The sequence below is a fragment of the Solanum stenotomum genome, unplaced genomic scaffold (genome assembly GCF_019186545.1).
Source record: "Solanum stenotomum isolate F172 unplaced genomic scaffold, ASM1918654v1 scaffold25311, whole genome shotgun sequence".
NCBI lineage: Eukaryota > Viridiplantae > Streptophyta > Magnoliopsida > Solanales > Solanaceae > Solanum > Solanum stenotomum.
Window position 1 is genome coordinate 355,639 of NW_026028480.1, and position 20,051 is coordinate 375,689.

The window sequence follows — 20,051 nt, forward strand, 5'->3', positions numbered from 1 at the left end:
TAAGGTGCAAAGACTATGTCGCGACCATTGTAAGACAATTTTTGCTGCCCAACATGAGAAACTCTACTACAAAAGGCTAAATCTTGTGTCTGCAACACTTCTTTTGCTAATTTTGCTGAAGAAATCACAATTATTGGAGTAGAACCAAATTTTAATGAAAATATTTTTCCATATTTTTTGGAAAGTTTCCAAAAATAGATATGAGGGGCTAAACTATCAAATTGATGCAAATTTCCAATGAATGGAAGGCCAATAGGACCTGGTGGCAGATTGTTTTTGCTACTCTTTTTGGCTTTAGGAAGAAGAAAAATAAGAAGGATAGGAAAGGCCACAAAGAGTAGAAAGAGCATCATTTTGTTGTCCAAACTTCACAAAATACTAGTCATCTTGTTGTGTCATTTCATATGAACCATATCTTGTTTTAGGTTGCAATAAAAAAATTCCAAAAAAAACAAAAACAAATAATTGAGGTAATATAGAAAAAGACCAAAGGCATATAATTATGAAAGTGACATGTTGACACCCAATTTGGGCCTAACATTTTCAAAATTCATAACTTTTAAGTCTTATTTATTTAATAGTTCAAAATACATTTTTTTATAATTTTAAGTAAGTTTATCAATATTTACGCTTATTTGTCAAAGTTTCAGAATTTTTTATCAGTTAATATTAATTACATTATTTTTTATCATAATCGATTGAATACGTTCAAATATTTATTCATGTTGATTAAATCATTATTTCTGTTAGATTGCATTGTTTTACACGTCATTGGTTACGTTCATTACATTTTTTAATATTCATTTTATTCATTACTTTTATTAATATCAATTTGGTGTCTTTAGGACAATCTAGAAATACTATTAAATTAGGATAATATTTATATACACAAATATTTTATTTAACCATCAATTTTGGATAATAATTTCAAGCTCATAATTTGAGCCCATTGTAAAATTATTTCCATATGTAAGTTTTGATTAGGTTAAAAAATGAGGTGGTGGTGAATATTTTTTTAGATTGAAAGGAAGAATTCCAAACGTATAAAAAATCCTAATTTATCTTCCTTGAGCTGTCGCCACCACCCAGCTCAAAATACCAACCCAAACCACCTGTTACTCTCCTCTTCTCCACCGGAACACCACCCCAAAAACCCACCGGAAAGCAACGGCAAACAGACCCAAAACCCTACCTGAAACCTCCTACTCGAAACCACCAGCTCCATCGCGACCCACCACCACCGGCCACCCCTAAATCTCCCACGAAACGCAGCTGGTCAGCAGCTCACTCGAACCAAACTCCATTTTCGGCTAGCTTAAACCTGCAAATAGCTACCAAATAGGCCCACCACCACTGGAAACAACCAGTAAATCACCTCCGAACAAAACCCCATCTTCCCCAACCAAACGACAACCCACCACCGGTGCTCACCCCCTTTCCCTTTCCAGCAACCAAAATCACCAACGAGCTCCATTACCACCAAAAAACCCACTTGAAACAACTCTTTCGCAAGACCCCAAAACCCCCTCTGTTTTCCAGCAAATAGTCAACAACAACACCAAACCACAGCCGGAAACCACCTCAACGCCGCTGCAACTCCAACAGCGAACAGCAACCCAAAACCCCCTCCCTTTTCCGGCGAAAAACAACACAACCATACCCTTCTCCTTTCCTCCGTGAAACCAACAGCGAGCTTCAACTAGAGTTCAAGCGATACCCCAAATCCAACCAGCTCCATCACGAACTCCGGTGAGGAGCTCTTAGCTCCGATGAACCGGAGTAATAAAACAAGCAAACAAACCACATCGCTGCTAGCTGCGAATCCCGATGAAACTCTCAAACTCCAACACCGGTGGCTGACAACCAGATCTGGCCTGAATTGTGACATATTCCGTCTCGGTACTGAAGAAATAATGCTCCTATGAAGCTCTATTTGTTTTTTTTTTACCATTAAGATTCTTTGCTTTTATTATTTTATTACTTTTCGGTAATGTTATGATCTTTGGTATATTAATTATTTGTGAGTATATTATTTCCTTAAAAGTCCTCATGCTATGGTTAATTGCTGATTATGTGTTTTTTTTTAATGCATTTCTTTTATTTTAATGTATTTTGCTTTCTCTATAATTGTTCCACTAATTATGTTTTGTTTTGTAGTGAATTTAATCATTCTTGTAATTATTAATGACATATTTTGTTGTTGTTTAGATTATATTCTTACCCTATCAGATAAGACATTACAGTATTTTAGTATTATTATTGTTTGCTTCATTAATTATCCATTACAATATTGTAGTATTATTACTGTTTGCTTCATTAATTATCCATTATTGTTCTTATTTTATTCATATATATGGCAGCTTGTTGATGACATAAAATATTACTCCCTCCGTCCCATTTTATGTGGCACAATTTCCTTTTTGGTCAGTTTCAAAAAGAATGTCATATTTCCTTATATAGTAAGTATTTAAAGGGTAATTTTGTAAACATTTCAAAGTCTTCATTTATTTCTTAAACTCCGTGCCCGATTAAAGGTTGCCACATAAAATGGGACGGAGGGAGTAAAGAATTTGCAATTTCCAGTAGCGAGGTTGCTATTATTATTATTATTATTATTATTATTATCGTGGTGTTATGTTGTTATCATTTGGGTGCTACATCTTGATTTATATGATCTTTGGTTTGCTTTATATTTTAAGTTAAAATTGGCCAATCAAAAAATCTCTTCGTCAATTTTCGAGGCCTCTCCATTGTAAAAGACAGAAATTTAGTTAAAATTTATATATTTTGTATGTTAAAATTGGCGGATGAAGAAATTACCGTCGATTTTCAAGACCTCCAATGTTAATTAGACGGGTTTTTATTTCTAAGTTATTATTTGATTTATTCATTTTTATTCATATTTATTTATTACTAACACTTTTATTAAGTGTCTTTACAGGTACACAAGTTTGCTTCTCATTGAAGCTATTCGAATGAAGTTCGAACAACATTCTTTATTCATTATTTTGTATTATTCACGTTAGGCAAAGCCGTTGCTTTTATTATTGATTTACTTTATTATTTGTATATATTGCATATTTGTTTTACTTGTATATTGTGTCATCTCCTTCTCAATTTGAAAAAATAAATTCAGTCGGAAATCACATTTGTGAATTTCGAAGGATGCTTAACACCTTTCATTTAGAATCATTTGAACCTATTACCTAAAATCTAATGGTTTCGTAGATCATTTAATTGGTTTCCTAGTTTTTCCTAAAATTAGGTAGCGACTCTTTTAAAATTCTTATTTTCTTCTTCTTTTTAAAATTGAATCAATTGTTTATTTTTTGAATCATCACGATGTTTCACCCTATTTGAATAGAGTAGGGATATATACATGACATAAAAATTATTGGTCCAAAAATTGGCTCTTGAAAATGAACTTTGTACACTAGCAATAAATATTTTGCACATTTTCAAGATAATTGTTAACATAACTTATATCATTAGCCAAAGGCTATATATAGGTTGAATGAATAAATATCTAGCAGGGATAATAGGTTATAGTGCAAAATTAGCATAACACATAAGTAAATAAATAATATATGGTATATAGTTCATTAAATTTATGAAGATTCACGAGGAGAAGGATCAAAAGTGTAACGATATAATTTGGTTCTATGCAAGCAGAATTATTGAAAACAAATTGACTAATCAAATGAATAAGATAGAAATCTCAACAAGTTTGATCTCCTTATATGGTCTTGGACAATCCCCTTCTCCTGAGTTAAGCTTTACGTAATTCCATTTACTTTGTTTTGTCCATAATCTTTGTTATTATTAGTCTTTTTGGATTTAAGACTAAAATACAATATTCTAAACGATAAAGTCAGGTGCATTCAAGATTTAAAGTTACTAAGTTTAATATGCAGAAGAGTTCATTACATATGTAACAAATTTATTTAACCTTAGATAACTAGTCCAAGATCCACGTATGAGCATATACAATCTAAATATATATTTTTGGGATAAGACAAAGAACATTCTTCTTATGCATGGTAATTCCAGGCCTAACGTCTGTATCAATGTCTTCTTTTTTCATCCCATAAGGTAATTCCCAATCAAATGAATAAAGAAGATTTGACAATGCAAGTTCCACTGATGCAACCCCAAGTGCCATCCCTGGGCACCTTCTTCTTCCTGCTCCAAATGGAATCAACTCAAAATCTTGACCCTTAAAATCGATATCACTATTCAAGAATCTCTCTAGCATAAATTCTTCTGGATTTTCCCATATTTCAGGATCTCTTGCAATAGCCCATGAGTTCACATGAACTATAGTTTTTTTGGTTGAATTTCATACTCTTCTAGTGTGGATTTTTTCATTGATTCTCTTGGTATTAGGATTGGAACCGATGGATATAATCTAAATGTTTCTTTTATCACTGCTTTGAAATAGGGCATATTTTGTATATCATCTTCATTCACAATGCCTTTGTTCCCAATTGATTTTCTAATTTCTTCTTGAACTTTCTTCATGGCTTTTGGATTTTTCATCAAGGCTGTCATAGTCCATGTTATTGTAGCCGCGCTAGTTTCTGATCCTGCAAGTTACACATTCTACAAAGGAAGAAAACAAAAATTTCGCTAAAGGTGTACATATTTATACAATATTTTTTATATGTATAATTTTCTGAAGAAGGATGACAACTGATCACTATCCTTTACTCTATGTGACTACGCTGTTATATTGTTATGTGAGTTATCCATGTCACTCCATTTAAGATCAATTCAATATTATATAAAATAAAAAGTTCAAAAAAGAAAAAAATTGACAAGGAAAAGAAGTGTGTGTTTTTTTGAGAGCTTTAAGACATAAGAGATTACCATAACAATTGCTTTTATATCCTCCATAGTGAGATCAATTGGTGTTGATTTCTCTTTCTTCAATTGGAGCAAAATATCAAGAATGTCCCCTTCCATAGATTTTGGCCTATTGGGATTAAGATGCTCCTCAATGAGTTTTTCATAAAACTCATCAAAACCTTTAAAATTCTTCTCAAGTCTACTAATATTTCCAAATAATTTATCAATCAAGCTTAAAGAAGGAAAAAAATCAGAGACAAAGAAGCTAGTCAACATTTCTCCAGATTCTCCTAAAAGAAAATTAAACCTCTCACTTTCATGTGATTCTTCATCATACCTAATACCAAAAGCAACTCTGAACATGATATTACTACTTAGTAAAATCATTAAATTGCTCAAATTGGTGATTTGTGAAGTGACAGCTTGTTGGGATATTTTCTTGATCAATCTTGATACTTCATCTTCGCGAATTGGACTAAATAATTGTACCTTTTTGAGACTAAATAGATGAAGAACACAAATTTTTCGCATTTCTCTCCATGAGTCATTGTAAGGTGCAAAGACTATGTCACGACCATTGTAAGACAATTTTTGCTGGCCAAGAATAGATGCTCTACTACAAAATACTAAATCTTGTGTTTTCAATACTTCTTTTGCTAATTTTGCTGAAGAAACTACAATTATTGAAGTAGAACCAATTTTTAATGAAAAGATTTTTCCATATTTTTTGGAAAGTTTCCAAAAATAGATATGAGGGTTTAAACTATCAAATTGATGCAAATTTCCAATGAATGGGAGGCCTATAGGACCTGGTGGCACATTGTTTTTGCCACTCTTTTTGGCTTTAAAAAGAAGAAAAATGAGAATGGTAGGAATGGCTACAAAGAATAGAAAGAGCATCATTTTGTTGTCCAATTTTACAAAATACTTGCCACTTGAAATGTTTTATATATAAATGGATCTTGGGTTAGACTATTTATACTTACATTACAAAAAATAGTCAAATTACAAGACTGACCATATTATATATGTAACCACCTCAGCATACTGGTGATCTTGAAGTCTTCCTTCTATGCTTCTTTTAAATCCTTCAAGTTCATGATGGTTGGAAGAATGCTCCAACATCCTTGATTGCCATTACTTTCCTTATATCCATTTAAGCATGTTATGGATTTTAAAAACGTAACCCTTAACCAGAGGTCTCAGGTTCGAGTCCTGACCGTATGGAGAAAATTTTGTTGGGAGCGTCACCTTGAATGGGCCCTATAATGTGCAGTCCGGATTTAATCGGGGGTGATTAATAGTTTTCCGACTATGGTAGTCGACCATTTAGGTAGTCTAACGGTTAGGTCTAGTTTTATATGTTTTAACTACTGTATATAGTCAGCAAATATCTTCCGACTTTCAATATGCTGATTACTTAAAAATAGTCGGAAAGTCATCACAAAACTCCATTTTTCTACTACATTCCGAGTATTTTTTGCAGTTGAGCAAACAACGAAATTCTAGTAGTGAACAATATAATAACTACTATTATAAGTAATAATTCATAACAAGTGAAATTAGTTAATTACTTCAAAAAGTCAAGAGTGTCTTAGACATAAATACTCAAATAAACTTTTTTGCAATTACTTGCAACAATTTCTCCCTCAATCTCTGCAAACCACTTATAATTTTCTTTTGATTTTTTAAGGTTGCTAATTAAAGTACGTTACGTGAATATAATAACTCATGAAAATGACATTTTGAGTTCGTTTAATTTCTAATAGTTGTCTCAACAGCTTAGCCTAGATAGAATTAGCCCTTATATAAAGATTGATCAAAAATTAAAACTTTCTTCACTAGCAATAAATATTTTGCACATTTTCAAGATATTTGTCAACATAACTTAGATAGCATTAGCCAAAGGCTATATATAGGTTGAATGAATAAATATCTTGCAGGGTTACATAGTACGCTAAATGATATAATTCATTAAATTTGTTATATATAATTGATCAAGCTAAGGTTAACTGTTGATATAATTTGGTTATGTGCAACAGTAATTATTGAAAACAAATTGACTAATAATCAAATTAATAAGATAGAAATCTCAACAAGTTCCTTGGTCTCATTATATGATCACGGACAATCCCTTTCTCGTGAGCTAGCTTTAGCTTTAGGTCATAGCTCAACTCGCAATCAATTCTGACTTGATCATGAACAAACATACGCGGGATTTTTGTCTCCCCTGCTTCTGTGTCATCGAAATAGAGAAGCATTTGATCAAATATGAGTTACAACAACAAGAAATTCACAATATGAATAAGAAACGGAATGAAACAGAGTTATACCTCTGTAACGTGTGATTTGTCCCAACAGTGCTTAGCCTTTTTTCTTGATAATGAGGTCTATACGATCACATCCTTCAATCGCTTCAACTTCTTCCTTAATTTTCATGGCCGAAGCCTCGAGAAATTTGTTGTTGCACCTAATCAACTTAATTTGTTTCAGTGTTGGAATATCCGCGAAGCTAAGAGGGATCTCCTTGGGCTGCTTAGAGTCTTTTATAACAAGTATTTCAAGCAATGGAAAAGATTCCTCTGAGGCATCCCACGTTGAGACACGTAACTTCACCAGTTTCAAGACCTTAAGTTTATGGAACGTGATATGTCTAAGGCACCACTCATTTGATTTATAACAACTATATGGATCCACTCTTAATTGGAAATACTCAAGATTTGGAAGTTCTGCAATGACGGAAATCGTGCTTTCTATATTGAAGCTAAATAAAGAAGTTCCTCTTAGTACCAACTTCTTTAAATTTGAAGGCAACTGCAACCCGGACAGTAGTATAGACCATTGAAAGGAAACACGAAGTATTTGAAGCTCGGTAAGACTTTCCAGTTTGAGACAAATATCCGGAGAATCAACCCAAGAAGTATCTACATTAATAGATTTGTCGCCTTTAAACGTGATGTCAAGTTCTTGAAGATTAGGACACCTACATAATAACACATCCGCGCTATCACCTTGATCAAATGGAAACTCAACTCCCCTTAATATCCTTAAATTTTCCAATTTAGAGGATTCTTCAAAGATCCGTTGCTTATTGTTTTCGAATTCAGCTTTACCAATCTCAACATGCCTTAGTTTTTCTATTTTCCAAAAACTCGATGGTAACACTGTAAACTTGGATAAACTCCTCACAAGTAAAGTTTCCAGATGGGGCAGATGTGATTCTGGATGACAATAGAATTCATTTGTGGAAACTGCGAGGTACTTCAGGTGAATTAGTGGTTTCAATGTAGCTGACGAAAAATGAGGCATTCGACGAGAACTCAAATCCAAGACCTTAAGAAGTCCCACTTTAAAAATATGAGTACCAATTACTGATCCATTTGTCGTTATCAACGACCTCAAGTGTTGGTGAAAAGGCTCCCGTGTTTTGGTGCTCGGAGATACAAACTTGGAAAGCTCATTACTGAAACTAACGCTCACTCGACTTTCCTTCCATTCAAAAGGTTGAAGCTGGCTATAATGTCCCTTCACTGCCCGCATAAAATTTTCTTCTCTACTCTTCTCCAAGCAAAAGTGAAGCACTACATCATGAACCTCGCAAACTTTGACTTTACCATTGTATCTTCTCCTTGAAACCATTACCACGTTACTGCTAATGAGATCCATCAAATAACCTTCAGCAGATTCAATGTTCTGCATGAACCCTTCCGCAATCCATAGACTTATCAATTTAGACACTCGAATTCTTGCATCCTCCGAAAACATCCCCATGTAAAGAAGACACGGCTTTAAAAAATCCGGTAAGTTATCATAACTTAACTGCATAGTCGAAAGACCATATCCTTCAGCTTCACCAAGATAGGAAAGCAGAGAATTTTTAACCTCATGCCACCAAGAGGCTTCCATCTTATTCCTTTTGATAATTCCAGCTAATAAGATAATCACCAGAGGCAATCCTTTGCATTTTTCTGCGATTGCTTGACTCACATCTTGTAGTTTACGTGGACAGTCATCCTTTTCGAAAACACTTCTCTGCAACAATTTGCAGCTGTCATCTGGTGTGAGGAACGGAAGGAAATAAAGATCAGTATAACGCTTGACATGTTCACCGACTTTCTCAAGTCTAGTTGTTACTACAATTCTGCTTCTATTTTCGACATCAGGGAAACAAAGACATAAGTCATCCCATACCGTACCGTTCCACATATCATCCAATACAATGAGATATCTCTTTCCCAATAGGCTTTTCCTCAACTTGTCCGCGAGGATGTCATCCTTATCTCCATTGTCCTTGGAACCGGTAACTTGACTGAAAATATCTTGTAATATCTCTCTCCGGTGATATGTTTGGGAAATGATGCACCATGCTTGAACATCGAAGCGAGAAACAATGTAGTCAGTATTATACAACTTTCTAGCACAAGTTGTTTTACCTTGTCCCCCCATCCCAACAATAGGGATGACATCTAGTTCACTTGTCCCTCGAGTCAGATACTGAATTAGTTTTGCTGATATTATCTCAAAACCAAACATCTCCTCATCAACACTCGCAGGATTGCTACGTTGAGTTGGCAGATACTTAGATGATTCTACCACATAACAAGGTCTAAGAGCTACGTCCACCGACCACATTTCAGTCACTTCCACATTAATGTGTTTGATCTCTTTTAGGATTGTATGAAGTGAGCAAAAAATATGCCAAAAAACATTATACTGAACAAGTATAGAGTCAATTGCAACTTCAGTTTCATATGCCAAATTGATAGTACGCCTCCGGAGATCTTTAAGAATTTCATGTTCATGGTGCACCTCTGCGACATCTTTGAAAATGGATGATAAAGTTGAAAGCTCCTTTTCTAAAATCGATGTAAGAGATGATAGCTCTTTCTCTAAATTACCAAAAAGAGGTTTCTTCAAGAAATCTAAACCAGATTCAGATTTCGACAATTCATTCAGTTTCCTTAAAAGAGAATCCAGAAAACTCAATCCACCAACAGTCGGAAAGTACTGAGATGTAGTGAATTTTAAGGATTTGTAGTATGTCTCCACTTGTGCCTTCAGATCTTTAGTTTTCTCCAATATCTGTATCGAGCAAACATTTATTTTGCTAGTGTCATCTTTGTTTATAGATCTCGGAAGAAGCTTTTGAGTTACATATAGAATATCACCCGCAATAGCTCCAACCTTTTCCATAACCTCATTCAACCAGTTACCATCAGTAACATGATATGACACTTCAGCATTAAGGAAAACCAACAAGATCTCTATTGCCACATCAATATTTCAAGAAGAGACATTATTAGGAAAGTTCTCGAGCTTTATGTTTCTGAGATACACCAGCAGACTGTAGAGATGATGTGAAAATCCTTTTGGTAGTTTCTTGTCCTTGAAAGTTTTTGATTGAACGAATTTTGAATCCTTTAGATTGCCAAGAAAAATCTTCTTCATTTCCAGCTCCACGAGCACAATCAGGCATAACAGATACGGAGGTTTATTCAATATATCATCCTCAGCCTCATCATTATTATTTACAAACTCAGCAACATAAACCGAAACATCCAGACAAAACTGTCCCACATTGTTAGCCATGAACTGAATTCGAGTCTTCAAACATTCCAGCTTCTCATGGTCAACGGAACCATTTATCTCTGTGGCATATAAGTATCTCAAAAATCTCATTTTCTTTTGAATGATTTTGAGTTGCTTTATAAATCGTTTTATCCCAAGGATTTCTTCTAGGCACATCAGTACATCATTTAGATTCTTTCCGAGGCAATCCATGTATTCCGACAGATCAGAATCATTCAACTCATAATCATACCTTAAAATGGTAATATTACCATCAGTAAATTTCAGCAACTCTGATACTAGTCGTTCCAGATTAACATTAATTTTACATTCATCTGGAATTCCATCGAATACCCTGTGAAGCATTCTCACAATCAATTTGGCATTCTTTACGAGTTTGACTAAGGAATCAGGCAAAAGAACATGATGATACTTTACAAACGTTCTCCAAAATCTTAGCTCCATTTCAAGAATCTCGATTTCATCAATCGTGTCAACATGTAGATCACATCCATTTTTAATCCTTCTTAGGTGATCTAACATTTCTTCAATTTCATTTTGAGCCATTTTCTGTAGATAAAGTTCAAAATTCCTGCAAGGTCACCAACTCTTCGAATATTAATTCACTAAGAGGAACAGTTTTATTCATGTCTTTCAATATCTACTGTTTTAAGCTATGTTAATGCTTATGCTCTACTATAAAATTAACTTTTAGCGGCAATAAATTAACTGTTGCTAATTCATTTACAATAAATTTAACATTTACTAAGCTTCCACTATGAGCGGAGTCTGAGGAAGGACCGGACCACAAGGGTCTATTATGCTCAGCCTTACCCTGCATTTCTGCGAGAGGCTGCGAAGCTTGAACCCATGACCTCCTACTCACTTGAAAGCAACTTTATCAGTTACGTCAAGGCTCGTTTGTTAACTTCTAAGTTATTTAAGAAGAAAAGAAAGGCTTGGAAATTTGTGTAACAGTGGAACAGTGGAAGTGCGTTGAATCAAGAACAGATAGTATGGTTCGATGATCTTGTTTGTGATTTTAGCAGAGTTCAAAGGATAAATAACTCAACTTTCAACCAAGTGCACCATTTGTCTACATATATACATAAAATACCTAGTTTTACGAAGACAACACAGATTCACGTGCCCCAATTTTTATCTATAAATTCACCCCTGCATCATGAGAATTTAAAACAAGTTTTACAAATCTTGAGAATTTTGTAAAAATTTGAGTAGGTATTAAATGGTAGAACAACAAAAAGCTAAAAGTCCTCACCTTAATGATGAATTGGATTTGCAAATAAATTGAGTTTTCTAGTGTCTGAAATTATGAAATTTGTATTTGAACTCCATACAAGTGCAAAGCTACATAGATGCCCCACCTTATCTTATTATCTGCTCTCTAGATCTCCTCCTCCTTTCTTTTAATTTTACAATAAGTACAGAGAAGCGAAAAGTGTCACATACCTTATATATGTTTCACGTTGTTTGTTTTATTTTCCTTTTTGACATGTTTGAAACCATAAGACTAAAAGACATTTTGGTACATTAAGCCTATTTTTAATTCAAGACTACGAGATTCAAAAGTCTTTTTTATTTTCTTAAATTTTGTATCTAATAAAAAACTAGACAAACAAATTGAGACGAAGGGAGTAATGGCCTTTCATGTACCCAAAATACCCCTGTTTTCTCTTGACCAATTAACCTTTTCGTCATATAATATAATAATACAGCCAGGGCAAGCATGGAATTTTGCAATAATAAGAAAGAAGATGTTATGTTATACATAATTCGAGCAGAAAGTAATGAATTCAACTGAATTCACAAAACTCGCCCAAGATACATTATTGAGGATAGTCTACATGAATCTATAGATAATTCTTAGGAATAAGGCAAAGGTCATTTTTCTTATGCATGGTAATTCCAGGCTTAACATTTGTGTCAATATCCTCTTTTTTCATCCCACAAGGCAACTCCCAATCAAACGCGTAAAGAAGATTTGATAACGCAAGTTCCATCGATGCAACTCCAAGTGCAATCCCCGGACATCCTCTTCTTCCTCCTCCAAATGGAATTAACTCAAAGTCTTGTCCCTTGAAATCGATGTCACTATTCAAGAATCTCTCAGGTATAAATTCTTCTGGATTTTCCCATATTTCAGGATCTCGTGCAATAGCCCATGCATTAACATGAATTATAGTTCCTGGTTGAATTTCATACCCTTCTAGTATGGATTTTTCCATTGATTCTCTTGGCACTAGGAGTGGAACTGATGGATACAATCTAAATGACTCTTTTATCACTGCTTTGAAATAGGGAAGATTTTGGATATCGTCTTCATTCAATATGTCGCGTTTCTTTTTGAATGATTTTCTCATTTCTTCTTGAACTTTTTTCATAGCTTTTGGATTCTTCATCAAGGCTGTCATTGTCCATATTACTGCAGCGGCACTAGTGTCTGATCCTGCAAGTAACACATTCTACAAAGAAAAAAATAATTAGAAATATCAATTCATGAGGAAGTTTCAAGCTGGGAATGTGAACCGCATGTGTGCTACCTACCCATCAACATATATATATATAGAGAAAGCGCACGTGTGTTCCATGTGATTTTTATAGATATGTTAGAATGACTAAAATTTTATGGAAATATATATGTAAAGAGCAGGTAATGAGTAATATAATAAACCAATTATAAATAAATCTTTAATAATATAAATAAAAAAACCGCCAAATGAAGGGCATATTTTGATGTTTCAAATTAAATTAATTTGTTTTAAGCAACCAACTGTAACTTTTGAACTTTGGTTAATAGTAGCAAACTTTCAATTAAGTCACAAATGGCTAATTTGTGCTCAAATAAGAATATAGACTTACGGCAATAAAGCATTCATAGAAAATTAAATTAAGAAGTCAAATAGAGAAAAAACACACAAAAATAGAGAAGGAAAAAAAATACAATGTATACATACTTCTTAAGACTTTGATCGTAATAATATAGATGGAAAAACAAACACAAAATTAGTACATAATTTTCCGAGTTCTTATCGACTCTTTCTCCCATTTCCTATCAAAATTCAAGAGTCTGCTTCATATACTTTAACTACTTTAACTATAGAATAAAAATGATAGCCTTGGTAGGAGTTTCATGAAATAAAAAAGATGAATTTATATAGACAGAAATGAAGGAATACCATAAGATATCATAAAGTTTTAAATTAAATATTTAGAGGTTATGGATATGAAAAGATGAGAGTTATGGATATCAAAAGTATAAAAATTGAATAAGTAATTAGATATGAGGTATGAATATGAATATCTAAACCAATAATGTGTGTCTCTCCATTCTGTGGATTTGCACCATTTTAAATTATTAAATTTCTTTATTTATCTTAAAGGATAATACTTTAATTATCCACATAAATTATATTATTTATGAGAACAGTTACGAAAACGGTTATGAGAAGAAAAGTCGACTAATTTATGTAGAGATTTTTGGATTTTTAATTTATTATTATATACATATAGATTAGAGATGATAAATATTATTAAATTAGATATTTTAATTAGGAATTAATCTAAGGAAGTACAAAAGTCATTAACATGTTAATTAAAATTATACAATTTAATATTTAAATTTAATAGTTAAATGTTTTATAACATTTTAATTTATAGTAGGAGTAAAACTGTAATTCAATTTTTAACTTTTTTTGTTCCCACTTATAGTAATACTAGTCCTTGGATACGTGCAAAAGCACGTATATTCCATACAATTTTAAACTACACAAACACACACACTCAAATGTGAACCTGTGTGCTCCAAACATAGTCCATGTCCACACTTCAAAGTTCAAATATGCAAAGAATTTCACGGATCAATTACTTCTATCTGAATTTAAGTTTTATTACAACAGAAGCTTTTCAGAAATACATATTATACTAAATATGCTGCTAGCTTAGCAATAATACAAAAAGTGGTAAATATATGTAGCTAAATCAATTGGAATAGATTTACCTGAAGTAGACTCTTCTTGGAGGAGAAATCTAATCGAAAGAAGGCAAATGGAATAATGGGACAAACACACCTTATGATGCACTTTATAGAGTATTTAAAGAATATGAAAAGATTGACCAGACTAAATATCATGGAGAAGATAAACTACACATATGTACAACCAATAAAAATCAAGAAATTTAATATTAATATAAATGAAGAATGTAAAAAGACTCTATGGAAGATGAAAAGAAAGAAATTTTAACGAGTGAAATAATTTAGGGAACCTATACACATGTGACCAGACCATAATTAATTGATGTTACACAATGCCTTCCTCACCCTCACCAAACGTTTTTGTTCCTCTAAACATGTAGTGAAGGAGAAGGTGAAAGAGATAAATAAAATTATGGCGGTAAACATTTTCAGAAAGCATTAATATAGTATTTGGATTCATTGAATTTGAGGAGGTAATGAATTTTGTTATATTTTCTTATGTAAACAAAAGTTATTTAAATGAAGATTTTTTTTACTCCAAGGATAAAATTGTAAACTAACTTTTGATTCATTACTATTATGGATATTAATTATTATTTATGAATAATAACTCAACTTTATAGGGTTATTTTGGTATTTCAACTTTTAACTTTTTTTTCATTCATTTTTAGTGAAATAATTAATAATGATATTATTGTAGTAACTCAACTTTATAGGATTCTTTTGGTATTTCAGCTTTTAAGTTTTTTTGTTCCCACTTTTAATATATATATTATAAGATAATTTAATTTTATCAAGTATACAGAAGAAAATCAAAAGTACAACTATTGCAAGCTTCCATAGTAAGTATTTATTGAAGCAATTACTTAGCATTTAATATAATATTAATTTACCAAGTATATAATTCATCATTAGTTTGTGCTAATTATGACAGAAGAAAATCAAAAGTACAACTATTGCAAGCTTCCATAGTAAGTATTTATTGAAGCAATTACTTAGCATTTAATATAATGTTATGAATATAATTCATCTGAAAAATTTTATACCTTTGCACGGTAGGAGTAACTGAGGTACACTTAAGGGTCATTTTAACTGTTGCAAAACTTTTGATTTCCTTTTGTCATTTAATATAGGATATCATCCAATTGTACAAATATTCATTATATCTATATTAATTCATGTCATAGATTGTGAGTTCTCCATTTTTAGAATATTAATATTACTATTATAAATATATTATGATATTTATTATAATTAATGTGTATTTATATTTTTGTTCATAAATATGTAATAATAGTGTTTAATAGATAATACAATAGTTTTTATTTATTTTTAATGTATATTTACATTTTTGTCCATAAAGATTATGATATTATAAGGACATTTTTGTAATTCAACTTTTGACATAGAGACTTCCCACTTATAATATAAATAATATATATATATTTCTCAATTCCGTCCTAGATTATTTATTGCGCTCCATTAGTCTCGATGCTGTTGACACCCAATTTTGGACCGCCACAATATAGATTAATCATCGAGCTTTTTAATTTCAAACGATTTTGAATAATTAGTTTTAGAAAATTTATAATAATAATAATAAATAAATAAATAAAATAAGATAAAAATATTTCAAGTCATTTTAAATAGTTTATCACTTATTTATAAATTTTAAATAATATATGTGTTACGTATATAATTGGTGCATTTTTTATAAATATTCGAAAAGGGTCTCAAAAAGATTTTTGTTTTACTTAAATACTTTATTAAATTAATTTTGTCTAAATTAGCAATTTATATTTTTAGTCATTAGTTCATTGTGCTAATTATTTTATTTCGTTAGAATTAAGAAGCTCGTTAACTAGTTATATTTATTCATTTCACTTAAACTCTAGCCGAATTAATTAATTACCTCAATTTGGTCGAAATTGCAATTAACGTGGCTATGTGCTTAAGTCAAATTGACCAACAATTCCTCATTTCCAATTCCAGCGCCCCACTTCAATATTCACAGCCCATTTCCCATTCCAATTCATCAATCCAGGCCCAATTCTAATTCCCTGATCTGGCCCACCCTTTTAAATTCCTCAAATTCAAAAAACAATAACACATACAAACAACAATACTTGTACTAAAGACCCCTGTACAGCGTCTTCTTCCCAGAAACGCAAACCCAGCAGATTTTTTGATCCAAATCGCGAGCAAATCAAGCCCAAAAATTCGGTCCAGCGACAGTAACAAGAGAGGACAGCGACTTCGTTGTCTTCTTCCTCCGACGTCCCTATCCCCATTAATGTCGCAACAGCAAGACAGAGGCATGCGTCTGTCTCCTTTCCCCTTTCAGAATGAACCAAAGTCTCAAGGAAAAGGTGCTCGTCCAAATTGGTAAAGGAATTCAATTTTTGAATTTGGAATTTCTATCCGTTTCCCCCCATTTCGGAACCTGAATTTTCCTTCTATATATGTGGCATATTATTCACTGTTAGGAGGGGGGACTACGATTAGGGACGAAAATACAATAAAAATTGTTAGCTAGAGAGTTGTATTCAAATACTTAATCACATAGATTCAGAATACACACTTTGCTTAGTTCTCTTGTGTGTTCTTGGCTTACGGGAGTTTATCGGAGTCTTTGTTTGTGGTTTGGAAGCTTCATCACTAGCTCGTATCCCGTTCGCTGCCTTGAACAAGGTAAAATTCTTTCTTGGGTTCATTAAAATCCAATTTCTTCTAGGTTGTTCTGTTTACGGTGTGTTATGGGTTATGTCTTGTATTCTCATTCATGTGTTAACTCTATTTTGGCCTCCATATGTTAGAACTTGGTTAGCGGATTTTAGCTAATGATATCTTTTCTTTCGGTATGAATAATATGTGTGTGTAAATTCTGTCGGAGTTGGTTTGGCATTATTTGCGAGCATGTTCGGGTTCTTCTGGCTTAGTCATGATTTCTTCGTGATTTGCTTCTCTTATGTCATGTTTTCTCATGCTGGGTTTAATCGAATGTGAAAAAGAATTTTCTAGTCGTTGGGAGCACGCGTACTTATCTGTAGTATTTTGTTGAGTTTGGATAAGACAATCATCTAAATGGCCTAGTTTCTGCCTACCTAAAGAGTATGAGACCCTTTTCTTTTGTATTGTGTCATTATGCGTTCCATCTTACCTTTATGAACTAGTAGCTCTCGTTTTAACTCCTCCATGCCCTTTTATTTCAAAGATTTCCTTCTTGCTTATGTGTTAGTTTATAGGTTTCTTAGTAGTAGCTTTCTTGAGGGGATATACTTTTGTTTTCCTTCTCATTTTCTTTGCCAAATAGGAAGATTAAGTTCAGCAGTAGGTTGCTGTCCGGAATGTCAAGCATTCAAAATTATATTCTTATCCCAACTTGAATCTCGAAGTGTGATGTGTATTTAGCACAGCTGGTGGTTACTGCTTAGTAATACATTTGCCATGTTTAGTTGTTTGAATGTGACAATAACTTCTTCTAAAATGTCTTGGCAAGCTGTTATTTTTTTCTTCTTTTCTTTTAAAATTCTGCCCTCTGGCATAATGGATTAGTATCGTTTGATTCCATTTGTAGAGTTAGTTTGATTAGTGTGTGAAACATATTATTTAGTAATGATGTAGCATGCTCCCTTTCTCATCTTTTTGAGGCTACTATTGCTTGTCGTTGGTTGTTGGCCATCTCTTCCCCACAATATGATCTATCTTGTTGTCTTCTTGAATGACCCCAATTCCGTTTATTCAAACATACACTCCCGTTACTGTTAGGTGTTAAGATTTAGTTTGTTAAGTCTTGTAATTGGTTAAGTTAGTTTGCTTTTGTTTTCCTTAAGATTCGTGTGTTATTTTAGTCTACTAGTTGAGTTTAGTTGCATCTTGGTTTTTTTTGAGTTTCCTAAATAGCTTTTATATTGATTAAGTTGCGTTTCATTTGTTCTATTTGATCAGAATACTAATTTTTATCTTTTGTTGTGTATGAATGAACCGCTTCCGAGTCCACGATGGACTCCCTTCCCTTTGCATCCCCGAATCGAGCCATGAAGGCTCAAATATCTTTTCATCATCGAGTCAGCCAGTTTATTGGACGTACAGGGCAGAATATGAAACGCCAAGGGCTGGAAACTCAATTTTCAGATCCCAAAAAGCCCAAAGAGGGCAGTATACCTGATGTATACAAGTGTATACACAAGTATACATGGAAAGGACAGTGAATACAAGGCTAAAAATGGAAATACAGGTTGCAGGAGTTGGAGAAGGCTGTATACACTTGGTATACAGACCAATATACACGAAAAGGGACCAAAATACAGCCCATATACAGTGGTATACGCTAAACGTATACACAGAATTTCAAGGGTAAAAAGGAGGCGAAAATGGGCCAAAGTCCATTGTTGTTTGGAAGCAAACTTTAGTTTTAGATTTCTTGCTCTTATTATTTGTTATTATATCAACTAACATCTTTATTTCTTATGGTTTAATTTAATTAAAATCCTCAAGATGGCCATTTCATATATATAAATTAAAGTATTTTTGTTTTATACTTAGCTTTAATTTTATTTGTCTTGTCACTTAAGTTATTTCCCCTTTTGAAAATTCCCCTTTAGTTCATTCCCTCTTAAATAAATAAAGTGATAAAAATAATAAATGGTAATAAATAAATAAGTTAAAATAAATTAGTTTTCTTACTAAGTCATTTTCAAAAAAAATAAAAATAAAAATATATAGTTAATATAAATTAGTTCTTTTACTAAGTTAAAATTTCAAAAAAAATGTATATATAGTTAATATAAATGAGTTCTTTTATTTAGTTAAAATTTCAAAGTTAGTCAAAAAATCACTTTTAGTCAAATCGCCGGTCAACCGCAAGTTAGCGGGCATTCCGAGGGCCTAACACCTTCTCGGAATGTACATTGAACTTCGAACCCTTTTCAATTGATTTTATCTGTTTTAAATCTTTTGAAAAACCTTATATTTTTCTTGATTTTTACTAAAAATTAAGTGGCGACTCTGTCCTTTTGGAAACCCGATTTCTCTTAAACCATAAGTTTAATCGGTTTTTCGAAAACTAAGTCATTTTTCCCTTTTCTATATATTTTAAATAAAACAGAAATGACGACTTCTGCTGGGGATTTAATTAAGTTCTAACCATAAGATTTGACTTATTTGACTAATTGATATTAACTGTTGAATTGTTTATTTGTGCTTAAAGTGCTTAAACTGCTATAACTGTCATTGCATTTCATGGCATCTTCCTATTGTATGTATAGTATATTAAGGACGGTTTCTGCATAATCGCAGCCGAACTTCTTATACTCAAACCTTTTTCGGAAGGATCGGCGATTTATTGGTACGTCATGCGTCAAATGGTTGTCGTGAATTCCAGCCTAAGTTGTCCACTTGGGTTCCCGGTCTTTCAAAGCCACTCTTAGTCAACTAGCGTAGAGCGAAACCAAATCCCTGATTTAGCGCATTTTGAACTAAGTCGACCCAACACCCAAGGCGTGTTGGGCCCATTAGAAGCCCACCTTGTGTCTATTTGGCCCATTTGCCAATAAAAAGACAATCATACTTATGTGTTTTAATTGAAGGATGTATATGTCATTTTTAAACGAATCAATTATCAAGTGGGGGTGGGGGTTAA

The 20,051-nt window shown here is 32.8% G+C and overlaps 2 protein-coding genes and 2 pseudogenes across 5 annotated transcripts in view; 1 reads left to right on the plus strand and 3 right to left on the minus strand.

Moving 5' to 3' along the window:
• LOC125851390 (protein transport protein SEC23-like) overlaps positions 1–20,051 on the plus strand; it is a 94,409-nt gene that overhangs the window by 7,548 nt on the left and 66,810 nt on the right. The gene's annotated exons all lie outside the window — the stretch shown is intronic.
• LOC125851397 (6,7,8-trihydroxycoumarin synthase-like) lies at positions 3,952–5,751 on the minus strand (annotated as a pseudogene).
• LOC125851389 (putative late blight resistance protein homolog R1A-3) overlaps positions 6,842–20,051 on the minus strand; it is a 23,748-nt pseudogene continuing 10,538 nt past the window's right edge.
• The window catches only part of LOC125851392 (5-OH-xanthotoxin synthase-like), a 36,201-nt gene continuing 28,286 nt past the window's right edge, over positions 12,137–20,051 (minus strand). For 3 of the 4 annotated variants that reach the window (XM_049531191.1, XM_049531193.1, XM_049531192.1), the window contains exon 3: positions 12,137–12,899. In XM_049531191.1, the coding sequence (XP_049387148.1) occupies positions 12,288–12,899 (612 nt within the window). In that variant the 3' untranslated portion in view covers positions 12,137–12,287. The remainder of the gene's footprint in view (positions 12,900–20,051) is intronic. The other variant, XM_049531190.1, reaches the window with a different exon arrangement.